We start from the raw sequence: 12,900 nt of genomic DNA on the forward strand, positions 1-12,900 counted from the left end.
GCATGTGTGTTTACCCGAATCTCTTTATGCTGGCTCAGTTTCTTTACGAGCGAGAGGAGCCATATGCACGCAGCCTGACGCACATGGGGATTCTGACTCACGATGTACTTAGACAAGATGGCGCTCAATGCCCAGGACAAGACGTCATTGCTCTTCACATCTGAGACAGACATGGACAAGTGGTTTACTCTATTAATACACTGCAGGTGTGGCTAAAAATCGAGACATTCATCTGATATAGTAGACATTAGCATACACTAATACATCCTATATAAAGTACAGCTTTCTCGCACTTCTGCGCAGACAGACTCACTCTCAGGAGGGCAGTACTGATCTTCGCTGCAAGTCCAGACGTCTCTCGCAGCGCCTGAGTAGGTCCCAACAGAGGCGCTCGTTATGGCCTCGCCAACAGTAAACTGCAGCTCGACCTGCTTGGCCTGAGAAAGACCCGAGTGGAGAAAATGAGACACAAATGGAAAAAGGTGATAGAAAAATCACAAATAAAAGCATGGACGAATACAGTCAGCAATAATTAAATACTTGGCACAACATGAGAAGTCTTTTTAAGCAGCGGTTCTCAACCTTTTCTGCTTTGACGCCCACCTACTCATACTTGTAAAGAGTTGAGGCCCATAAAAAAAAAAGATCCCCTGATTATTTTGGCTCATCTATTCTATTAGAATCTAATAATCTATTGTAAAGTGTATTAATGGGATGCGACATCACTCCCTGTTCCAGATGGGAGCCCAGGAATTGAATAAATGCAATAAAAACAGACTGTTTTTAATCGTAGGTATTGTATTTAAAACTGTATGGATGTGCCAGAAGCCAGATCATGCATGTAGGTCATTCTCAGCCAAAAGGGATTAATGATCCAAAAGTGGAGTCTGGTCCATTAACACAAGAACTTATTGCCATGTTTGTGTTCAGCAAACAAGCAAGTTATTAAAACCAAGAAGTCCACTCAAAAGAAGTGGATACAGAAACCACTCAATGGGATTAGATCCTTACACGCTAACAAAGAAGGATTTGACATTCGTGGAATAAGTTTTGATCCTACTGTAGCCGGAACTAAATACAAAAAGACAAGTTATGCATACTATTAATTAACTTAATGTGAAGATAATTAGATTAGATAAAACTGTATTGATCCCTTTGGGAGGGTTCCCTCAGGGAAATTAAGATGATAATCAACAGATTTTAAGAGGTTTTTTTTTTAAAGATTGTGTTTATTTTTAGTCTTTTGTATTTGTAATCATTCGCATCTGTACATGCACGACCCCACCAGCCCTGCTGATCAACTTAACGTGTTTAAATAAAGTTATTCATTCATTATGAGCTGGAAAATTATCCATCCGTTGAGTTCCCCGACGTCTCAAACTACCTGGTGCTGCAGAGATTATTCTACACGGACACGCAGATGAAAACCTGGAAGAGCGTAGAGGAGTACAACTTTTTATATGTGGCTGGGTTACAGATCTGGGGATCAGGACACTACAAGATAAATCCTGTATTGTTTTTGCCCAGGTAAGGAGGAATTTCTGGGCTTTGTACACGTCTTTGCGATGCTTGGTAGGACACTATAGAGTTTAGCATCAGGTGTAAACAAACCACAACCACTATTCTCAACCCTCCCTGCTCTTTTCTTCCAGCAGGCATAACCGATCCATACAATTTACCCACAAACGGATTTATTTATTTTGCACACGCACGCACTCACTCTGTGTGTGTGTGTGTGTGTGTGTGTGTTAAATGTAGAGGAGGAATGTGACAAAAATAGAGGCTTATTCTTCTTAATTTACCCACAAATGTATGTATTCCACTTGAAAACTATACGGCAAACCAGCTACCGGATTTGGGACACTATGACGACTTGAACTATTTAGTATTTGGCTTCAAACTTGGGAAAAGAAAAAAAGAATTTACGGCCCACTGGATGGCGCTTCGTGGCCCACTGGATGGCGCTTCGTGGCCCACTAATGGGCCGTGGCCCAGTGGGTGAGAAACACTGTTTTAAAAGTATGACGATGATACCTCTACTGAATCCATAAGGCCTTGCAGGAGTTTTTTCTGATGGGGGAATTCTTCATCTCCCACAGGAAGAAATCCCAGTGTCTGGATTACACGTTCTTTCATCTGAGCACAGAAAAATGCATCATTTATTAATCATCAAATCAATCAAAAGCGACTGCGGTCATAAAGAACATCTAATTATAAAACATTTAACATGAACACATTAATATGAGACCATCAGGTGAATAACTCTGATGGTCTCATATTGTGATGAATCAGCTTGAGAGAACGTGTGCGAGATGTATATCGTAATGCAAGTGCAACATCATAACAGTAATTTTAAAACCTGCCTTACGCTCGACTAATTGAGCAACATGCCGGTGTTAAACCAGCAAATTACCTCCACAAAAATGGAGGAAATGCGTACATCCAGAAGTTCATCCGTTTTACCTTGCCACTTTCTTTGCCTGAGGTTATCCTGGCCAGCAGGTTCTCCACCAGGCTGAGTTTGCTGAATCCGTCTCCCTCGCTTGGTATGAGCAGTTCTCCGTTACGCCCGATCTCGCCCAGAGCTGTTACTGCAGCGATCGTCAGCAAGGGAGTGGCACTGTCCAAAAATGATCCTGCCGAGGAAATGGTCAGATTTACTGTACGTCTGAAATGCGCCCTATACATCAGAGGTGTCCAACTCAAATTCTGCCTGGACAACATCAGCACTTATGAGCTGTGAAGCAGGAACAAATCGAAGGATATTAAATTTTTAACACCGTTATCTATTCTATCGATTACCACCAATAACCTAGGCTCTGAAAGCAGAGTGATAGGAAAAAATATTGCAGAAACTATTTGGCACAGGTGACAACATTTATAGAAGTTTTTTTTTTTTTAAAACAAGATCAGCTGTAAGTTACTGCTCACTGCCTCCCGCTCTCGCTTATATCAGAACGCAAGCAATTGAAGGAATAGGACACTTATTATGAATGTTGACTTCAACAAATAATTAACCCTGAATCAAGTAAATAGCCGTGTCTCTCCCCAGGGATTTCAAACAGCATCCTGGTAAACTGCCATTCTGAAATAGCGTTTTGCTTCTTGAAATAGCGTCAAAATCCACCGTATACATTTCGTAAAAATACATTCAGTCGTCAAAAAGGAAGTCGATGTGCGACAGACCTGAAAACGGTATACAGTAAGCCCTCAGTATTCGCGGGGGTTAGGGACCGAATATGGCCGCGAATAAGCCAAAATCGCGAATACTTGTAATCTCCCCCCCCCCATAAAACTGCTCACAAACGCTTATTTTGATGTCTAAAACACTCCCTATACCCTAGGCTATACTGCCGCAAAACTCTTCCCTTCCTTTAGCATATCAAGAAGTCCTACCTTCTCCTGCAGCGTCATTACCTTCTTCTGGCGCTTAGGTTCCTTGGCAGGAGCCTTAGAAGATGCAGAGCGTTTAGGAGCCACTGTAGGGCGTAAAAATTATTCAAAAATACCAAGAACGCACAACACGTGAACAAGTCTGAACTACGGGAACCGCGAGACTGTACTGTACAATGCGCTCATTCGTATCAGCCAATGAGCAGCAGCCCGCCATTCAAACTTCAGCCAATAGCGAGCGAGCATTCGGCTCCGAGAATGTAGCAGCGCGTAAACGTTTGCAGTGCGTAAACGTTCGATATGTTCGCCGCAAATGACCGCGAATCGCTGAGATTTCCGCAAATATGTGAGTTCACGAATACTGAACCACGAATAGGCGGGGTCTACTGTACACTGTATAGAACCCCAAGCTGAAGTTTGGTACTAAGTGGCTATGATTCGTGATTGCTGAGAAAAAGGGTGTTTCGGATGGGCGGACAGACAGAGGTAAACCCCCTTCAGAGCGGGGATATAATTAAAAATAATAAATAAATAAATAAATAAATAAAAATATCCACACAGTACCAGTCAAAAGTTTGAACAGCTTCTAATTCAGTGGTTTTTCTTTATTTTTATGAATTAAAAGACGCTTCATGTTTTAAAGGACCCATGGCATGGTGGTTTGTTGATGCTTTAAACGGGCTCGTGGAGGTTTCCGGATGTTATATCTGCAGCCTTTCTTGAAATGAACCCTCGGCACGTAGATATAACCTCCTGGGAGAAAGCCCCATTTCAGCGCTTTTCCCAGTGCGTCGTTTTGGTAATGAGAAGCAGGAGGCGGGGAAGGGTAGAGGGTGGGGGCGGGTCTTATCATTAATATTCATGACATGTAAACGCGTTACCTCTGATTGGCTAACAGCACTGTGACGCTACCTCCAGTGGGTCAGAACAAGCGGATGTGGGTGTCTTACTATGGCGAGAGAGAAGGAACAAACCGCGAAGGGAAAAATACCGCGCACTGACGTCATTAAGGTGCGACGCGAGGAAATAAAATAAATTCAACAAATGTTTGGGTTTTTACTGAACAAACAAACACATAAAATGAACGAGTGACTTAAAAAAAAAAAAAGAATGTGGGTGTCTTTGTAAAAACTGTTTTGATTGGCTATTATAACAGAGCATGCTGCATGCTTTTTGGTTTTGTAGCGCAGAGTACCTGGCTAACTGCAGGAAGCGGTTAGCTGCACAGCTAATGTAGCCATTGCAAGGCTAACGTGGCACCGATTTTAAAACACGGCAAAACGACTTAACAGTTATACACTTACTTGTTGGCTGTTTGTGGCTGATGCGGCAGGGATGCTTGGTACGGACCCAGGCTTCAGTGACAGTTGATGTGCAAAACCTGCCCTGTACTGTCCCAAGTTGTGGAAACATTCATCAGGAAAATGCTTCCGACAAACATACACCGTCTTAGGTAGACTCGACGGCGTATTATTGAAGTAAATAAAATTAAGCCACTGCGTCTTCAGGGGCTCTCCCGTCGGCAGTAAAAACAGACTCTTTTCTGTGTTGTCATATCCATGTACAGCGCAACTTCCATGTTTCGCTCGCTTAGGTGATGCCATGTTGTTGTGTCCTCTATGGTCTCCTCACTACAACTGGGCAGGAATCCAGAGGGGGGGCGTGGGGATCATCTCCCTTGCTGACGTAGTAAAGGGAAGAGTTTATCAATGCGCCGTTTTGACGCGCCATTCTCAAATGTTGGGCATAGTTTGGTTTACACATTATGAAATTTCTAGCCACTGGGGAGACTTAAGAAGGTCAGAGGAACTCATTTTAACGTTAAAAAACCTCAAAGTGAAAATTTCATGCCATGGGACCTTTAAAGTAATGATGGATGTCGTTTCTCTTTACTTAGTTGAACGGTTCTTGATATGCCATGGATTTCTCCAGTTGTGGTGTTGAATAGGGCTGTATATTAATACTGTATTTTTATTATTTACTGTTTGATCTCAAACGCATTAAGGAGGTAAGAAACTCGTCCACTAATTTTCTTTTGACAAGGCACATCTGTTAATTGAAAAGCATTCCAGGTGACTCGCTCATGAAGCTGGTTAAGAGAACCCCAATAGTGTGCAAAGCGCCATCAAGGTAAACGCTGGACACTTTGAAGAATCTAAAATATTAAAACATATTGGTCTTCTGTTCACCATATAATTCCATTAGTTTTGATGCTTTCAGTATTGTTCTACCATGTAGAACAAGAGTGCTCTGAGAGCACAATATCGTCCGCTGGCAACTCGGCCATCACTCTGGTAAAATGTGACGGAATTGAACGAAATTGCAATATGCGTATTACCGACATATAACAAAGAATCCTGCCAAGTTTCGTGAAATTCCTCCAAAAATTGAGAGAGGAGTTGATTTCAGAAGGCGAGTACCCTTTCCAAGATGGACAGACGGACATCGCCACGACATAATCCCCCTTCGAGCCTTTCGGCCAGCAGGGGATTAAAAAAAAACAAACAAAAAAAAAACTTGTTGCCAGATTACATGAAATTCCTCCAAAAACTGTGAGGGAAGTTGAGTTCAGAAAGCAAGCACACCTTGATGAAATTGCCAAAGTACAAGTTTGTTCATAATCGAGGGCATAACTCTGGTACAATTTGCCCAAATTAAACGAAATTTCAATGTGTGTATAACCGTCATATAACAAAGCCTTCTGCCAAGTTTGGCGAAATTCCTCCACAAATTGTGAGAGGAGTTGATTTCAGAAGAACGTGCACCCTCATGAAATTGTCAAAAGCACAAGTGATTTAATCAAGGGTCAAAACTCTGGGAAAATTTTCACAAACGAAATTAAATCGCAGTCTGCGTATTACCGTCATATAATGAGGCCTTTTGCCGAGCTTCGAGAAATTCATCCAAAAATTGTGAGAGGAGTCGATGTCAGAAGGCGAGCGCACCTTCATGAAATTGTCAAAGTATAATTTTCTTAATCAAGGGCTGTAACTCTGGTAAAATGCGACCGAATTGAACGAAATTACAATATGCGTACTACCTACATATAACAAAAAGAATCCTGGGGGCGTCGTGGCTCAGGTGGATAAGGCGCCATACCATAAATCCGGGGACCCGGGTTCGATTCCGGCCCGAGGTCATTTCCCGATCCCTCCCCGTCTCTCTCTCCCGCTCATTTCCTGTCTCTACACTGTCCTATCCAATAAAGGTGCAAAAAGCCCCAAAAAATCTTAAAAAAAAAAAAGAATCCTGCCAAGTCTCCTCCAAAAATTGTGAGAGGAGTTGATTTCAGAAAGCGAGTACCCGTTCCAAAATGGACGGACGGACGGAAGTCGCCACGACATAATCCCCCTTCGGCCAGCGGAGGATAAAAAGCTATGAATGAGTAGGGGTGTACAAACTTGACTGGTACTGTATGCATGTTCAATTTACCACTTATGTATTAAAGTCTCGAAATTTCTGTAAAGCTGCTTTGCAACAACATCTATTGTTAAAAGCGCTATAAAAATAAGCTTGACTTAAAATTTATTTATCCCAGGGGTTGAAGGCACAGCTGACTAATCACCCATTTGGTAAGAGTCCAAAAGCATAATGCAGATGTGAAGTGCACTCATAAAATAATAAAGTGTCCAAACTATGCCCTTAATGCACCATGCCATTTCAGGTCTAGTTTCAAATGATTGCAAAGGTGCTTGTGGCTTTAACGTCACAGAATGATGAGCTACTTGAAACAGATTCGCTTAATTACAGTCCTTTTTCCAAAACATTTGGCCTACCCACCCTTACTTCTGAGAGACTCCGCATCTCTGTTGCCCCTTTTCCACCAAAGCAGTTCCAGGGCTGGTTCGGGCCCAGTGCTTAGTTTGGAACCGGGTTTTCTGTTTCCACTGGCAAAGAACTGGCTCTGGGGCCAGAAAAACCGGTTCCAGGCTAGCACCAACTCTCTGCTGGGCCAGAGGAAAGAACCGCTGACGTCAGCGGGGGGGCGGAGTTGTTAAGACCAACAGCAATAACAAGACCGCGAAAGATCGCCTTTTTTAAGCGAAGAGAAGCAGCAGCTGTACAAATGCGAAGTCATCCATTATTATTATTATTATTAATATTGTTGCTGTTGTTGTTTCTTCCGTGTTGTTTTTGCTTCGATATTCGCGCCAAGGTTTCTGCAAACGTAGCGCTGTAACTTCCGTATACAGCGACGTAACTGACGTATACAGCGATGTAATGACGTGGCTCCGCTTAGCACCGTGAGCTATGGAAAAGCAAACTGGTTCTCAGCTGGCTCGCAAGTTGAACGAGTTGTGAACCAGCACCAGCACTGGCCCCGAACCAGCCCTGGAACTGATTTGGTGGAAAAGGGGTATGTGAGGCGTTTTTTTTTTTCCAACAGTACATGATTTTTCCAGTCTTTCGTTGCCCCGTCCCGAGTTTTGTTGAAACATCCCACTGGCATCAAATTCAATATATTTCAAAAAACAATACAAAGACAACATATTGAATGTTGAAATTGTACTATTATAAAAATATAGGCCTTCCATATATGTGGGTTGTGCATCAGTGGGACACAGTGCTCCGTTTCTCAATTGTCATACCGATGGTTTTGGTGGCTATGGTGATCAACTCCTCATCATCTCTGGAAGTGGCACTTGTCCTCTCAAGCAAAGTCAAGCCGTGTCTCCGGCTCAGGTACCGGCCCACCATGTATCCTAAAGCCAAAATGGCACCGTGCTGGGACTCTGGACTCTACGTTTAAAAAAAAAAAAAAAAAAAAAAAAAAGAAGAAGAAGAACAGTCTACATTAACATTTACTGACACCAAAAAAAAAAATTACAGTTCAGACTTTTCAATGAAATGATCCTTTAAATGTTGAGGCAACTCATTCACCAGAATACACTGTCTTGCAAAAGTATTCATCCCCCTTGGTGTTTGTCCTGTTTTGTCGCATTACAAGCTGGAATTAAAATGGATTTTTGAGGGGTTAGCACCATTTGATTTACACATCATGCCGACCACTTTAAAAGTGCACAGTGTATTTTTTATTGTGATACAAACAATAATTAAAATGAAAAAAAAAAAACCCACCACAGAAATCTGGAGTGTGCATAAGTATTCACCCCCTTTCGTATGAAACCCCTAAATAAGAGCTGGTCCAACCGATTCACTTCATAAGCCACATAATTAGTTGATTAAGATCCACCTTTGTGCAATCCAAGTGTCACATGATGTCTGTATAAATCAACCTGTTCTGGAAGGACCCTGACTCTGCAACACTGCTAAGCAAGCAACATGAAAACTAAGGAGCCTCCAACCAGGTCAGAGACAAAGTTGTGGAGAAGTATAGATCAGGGTTGGGTTATAAACAATATCCCAAACTCTGAATATCCCAGGGAGCACCATTAAATCCATTATAGCAAAATGGAAAGAATATGGCACCACTACAAACCTGACAAGAGAAGGCCACCCACCAAAACTCACAGACCAGGCAAGGAGGGCATTAATCAAAGATGCAACAAAGACACCAAAGAGAACACTGAAGGAGCTGCACAGATCCACAGCGGAGATGGGAGTATCTGTCCATAGGACCACTTTAAGCCATACACTCCACAGAGTGGGGCTTTATAGAAGAGTGGCCAGAAAAAAAAAACTAATTGCTTAAGAAAACACATTTGGAGTTTGCCCAACAGCATGTGACGGACTCCCCAAACACATGGAAGAAGATTCTCTGGTCAAATGAGACTAAAATTGATCTTTTTGGGCATCATGGGAAACACCATGTGTGGTGCAAACCCAACACCCTGAGAACGCCATCCCTACAATGAAGCATGGTGGTGGCAGCATCATGCTGTGGGGATGTTTTTCATCTGCAGGGACAGGAAAGCTGGTCAGGACTGAAGGAAAGATGAATGGCACTAAATACAGGGCAATTCTGGAGGAAAACCTGTTTGAGTCAGCCAGAGGTTTCAGACTGGGACGAAGGTTCACGTTCCAGCAGGACAATGACCCTAAACGTACTGCTAAAGCTACAATGGAGTGGTTTAAAGGGAAACGTTTAAATGTCTTGGAATGGCCTAATCAAAGCCCAGACCTCAATCCAATTGAGAATCTGTGGCATGACTTGAAGATTGCTGTAGACCAACGCAACCCATCTAACTTGAGAGTTGGAGCAGTTTTGCCTTGAGGAATGGGCAAAAATCCCAGTGGCTAGATGTGCTAAGCTAATAGAGACATACCCCAAGAGACTTGCAGCTGTAATTGCAGCAAAAGGTGGCTCTATAAAGTACTGACTTTAGGGGTGAATACCTATGCACACTCTAGATTTCTTTTTTTTTCCATCTTATTGTTTGCGTCACAATAAAAAACAAAATGGTAGGCATATTGTGTAAATCAAATGGTGCTGACCTTCCAAAAATCCATTTTAATCCCAGCTTGTAATGCTACAAAAAAAGGACAAACACCAAGGGGGATGAATACTTTTGCAAGACACTGTATCCTGCTCCCCCCCGCCTGCTACGAAAGCAATGTTAACACCTCCTCGATATACCTTGTGTATCGAGGGTGTGCAGCACCAGTCTTACAGAGAACCCTGATACTTTTTAATACAACCTGGCAGAAGTGCTTCGGTCTTGATATAACTGAAGCGAGTTGAAATTGGTGAAACCTGTTTGCAGCAACAGCAAGGGTGTGTTTAATCTGTATATACAGGCACAGGTGAGCGTACAAACACTGTGCGCTTTAGTCAGATCCTGCTCGTGCTACTTTTTTGAAATTCTTTTCAACGTTAAACAGACAAGATGCTTTATATCAAAAAGATCCAGAACAAAAGTACTGGACATACATGAGTGTCTTTCGTGATCTTGATCAGGTTCTGTACGGCGATTTTGAGTTCGTTTCCAGACATGGTGGAGACGACCACTGCATACAACTGAGCAGATAGCTCCCGCATGTCTTCCTTATTGGTGTTCATCAGACCCTGACACAATGACATTAACTGTTAATAATCTGGATCGATACACCACTCAGCAAAACTGTTTGATGAAGCTGATGAATTAGCCACTCACTTTTATCCAATCGATTCTGTTAGCAAACCTGGGAGCGAGTTTCTGAGGACAAACGGACACCACCTCTAACAAGCAATACATGACCGGAATACCTGCAGAGAAAAAACAACAACAACAACATACAAACCAATTACATCAGGAAAATATAGCTTCAGGAGGACTGGAGATGTTGTAGGTATGGAGCACTTGCATGTGACGTCACAGCCGATCCAGATTGTGACAGACGCCATCTTGTCGGTCAAACGCCATATTTCCGCCTTCTACTTCTACCTTTTCTTCTGGAAAACCCTACTATATACAATTCTACTACAACGGCTGCGGCTACAAGCTCTCCCTACCTGTGCACGTTTTTTGTGGTTTTTGTGTGTATTTTTGCGTGTTGTTCGTCTGTACCGGACTTCAATATCCACTACAACCGTATGGACTTACTGGACATTGGTTTCCAGCAGAAAATGACGGTTTGTAGCGATTTCCATCGCATGCACAACATTCCGGACGAGAAAAAAAAAAAAAAACATTCCGGACGAGATAGCGAGACCAGCGGGGTCTCCGTGGATTGTTATCGGAAGCAAAGCGAAGGAGGCGGCGCCGGGAGCGGAAGCAAAAGCGAGGCTGCAGAGCCGGCCTGTTGACTAAGCTCAGAAAACAGCTACTCAAATCTCCACTGCTAAGCCTCTACCTCTCCAACGCCAGATCCATGGTAAACAAAACGGACGATTTGGAATTACAGCTGGAATTACCTTATTCTATTCTATAATCGGCTAGTCAGTGCAGTACTAGTAATACTTAAGTGACTTACCCATCCAATGAGGATTTTCTTGTTTACAAGATGCCACATCTGAGTCGCTGACAAATCCTGAATTTCTGTAGAGATAACTGTCCAGAGATTTATAAGCACGCAGTGCTTCACCACTGAACAGCGAGGGAAAGTTGATGAGGTAATTATACACGTCTGGGTATTCCGCTGGCAGTTCAAAATCCACTGACACGGTCGTGAAAACTACGTCCGGAAAGCCATAAGGGTCACTAATCTGTAGGTCGTTTATTTTAGACATATATCTAGTTATCTGTTCATTAGAAAAATGAGCCGTGTAGTCCGTCGGTTGAAATTGATCCATTCTGTACACGAGTGCAGCAGTATTCAGCGGTGTTGTTGCCCGACAAGATGGCGTCTGTGTACTTTCCGGTCACGTGACTGCAAGATCTCTGTAAGGGCCTCTGCATGCTCTTGCGACAAGGCTTTCGCAGATAGCTTTTCGCAGACAGTTGTAATTTATCGTTGAGCGGGGAGTAATAGGCGTGCGCGATGTTATTCACCGCCACAACGCAAGGGGGCGCGAAGTCGCGAAATCGCTAGGAGTAGTTGGTGGGTGTGGTTAGTGGAGTGTTTATCCTCCGGTTACTTATAATGACTAGAACTGGAGTCGTATAGATGTACGTACTTCCTCAATCAACCACTCTTCATGCTGCTCCATCTTCGCTCGTGTTTTTAAAAAATGCCGGTCGTGAAACCAAACCAAACCGGGAAAGTAGGGAAGCGGAAGTGCGTGTACCAATCAGAGCCCTCTTGTCTGCGACGCTGTCTGCGAGGCTTCTGCGGTGGTCACAATTTTTGGGAGGTGCGCGCAGAGCGTCTGCGAAGGTGGGGGGGCTACGCAGACACTGTCTGCGACGCTATCTGCGAGGACTGGGTTGTCAGCATAAATTGGCCTTAATAGGCGTGCGCGATGTTATTTACCGCCACAACGCAAGGGGGCGCGAAGTCGCGAAATCGCTAGGAGTAGTTGGTGGGTGTGGTTAGTGGAGTGTTTATCCTCCGGTTACTTATAATGACTAGAACTGGAGTCGTATAGATGTGCGTACTTCCTCACTTCCTCGGTCAACCGCTCTTCGTGCTGCTCCATCTTCACTCGTGTTTTTAAAAATGGCGGTCGTGAAAACAAACCAAACCGGGAAAGTAGGGAAGCGGAAGTGCATGTACAGCGGATGTAGAGTGGACCAATCAGAGCCCTCGTCTGCGACGCTGTCTGCAAGGCTTCTGCGGTGGTCACAATTTTTGGGAGGTGCGCGCAGAGTGTCTGCGAAGGGGGGGGGGGCTACGCAGACGCCATCTGCGACGCCATCTGCGAGGACTGCGTTGTCAACATAAATTGGCTTTTAGACAACACTCTAGAGCAGCTTCTCTCAACCGGGGTGCCGTCAAAAAAATTATATATTCAAACATTGAAATAAAATGAATTAAAATTCCAAAAAATGATAGTTACACTAATGCAGATCATCGCCGCCTCATGCATCATCAAAATATGTCTCACGGCCCCCTTTCCCATGTCACATCATCACTGCCGGGGTCAGCTTGATTGCGTATATTTTATACGGGGGTGCCTTGAGAATTTGCATACTTCTGAAGGGCGCCGTGACTGAAAAAAGGTTGAGAAACGCTGCTCGAGAGTTT

The 12,900-nt window shown here is 43.5% G+C and overlaps 1 protein-coding gene across 1 annotated transcript in view; it reads right to left on the bottom strand.

The window, feature by feature from the left end:
- The window catches only part of ecpas (Ecm29 proteasome adaptor and scaffold), a 101,406-nt gene that overhangs the window by 45,542 nt on the left and 42,964 nt on the right, over nt 1-12,900 (bottom strand). The window contains exons 19-25 of the mRNA XM_060916569.1: nt 10,449-10,540; nt 10,226-10,360; nt 7,983-8,133; nt 2,464-2,636; nt 2,035-2,136; nt 314-437; nt 15-160 (exon numbers count right to left, since the gene is read on the bottom strand). Coding sequence (XP_060772552.1) covers nt 15-160; nt 314-437; nt 2,035-2,136; nt 2,464-2,636; nt 7,983-8,133; nt 10,226-10,360; nt 10,449-10,540 — 923 coding nt within the window. The remainder of the gene's footprint in view (nt 1-14; nt 161-313; nt 438-2,034; nt 2,137-2,463; nt 2,637-7,982; nt 8,134-10,225; nt 10,361-10,448; nt 10,541-12,900) is intronic.

The sequence above is a fragment of the Neoarius graeffei genome, chromosome 3, assembly GCF_027579695.1.
Source record: "Neoarius graeffei isolate fNeoGra1 chromosome 3, fNeoGra1.pri, whole genome shotgun sequence".
NCBI classification, from domain to species: Eukaryota; Metazoa; Chordata; class Actinopteri; order Siluriformes; family Ariidae; genus Neoarius; species Neoarius graeffei.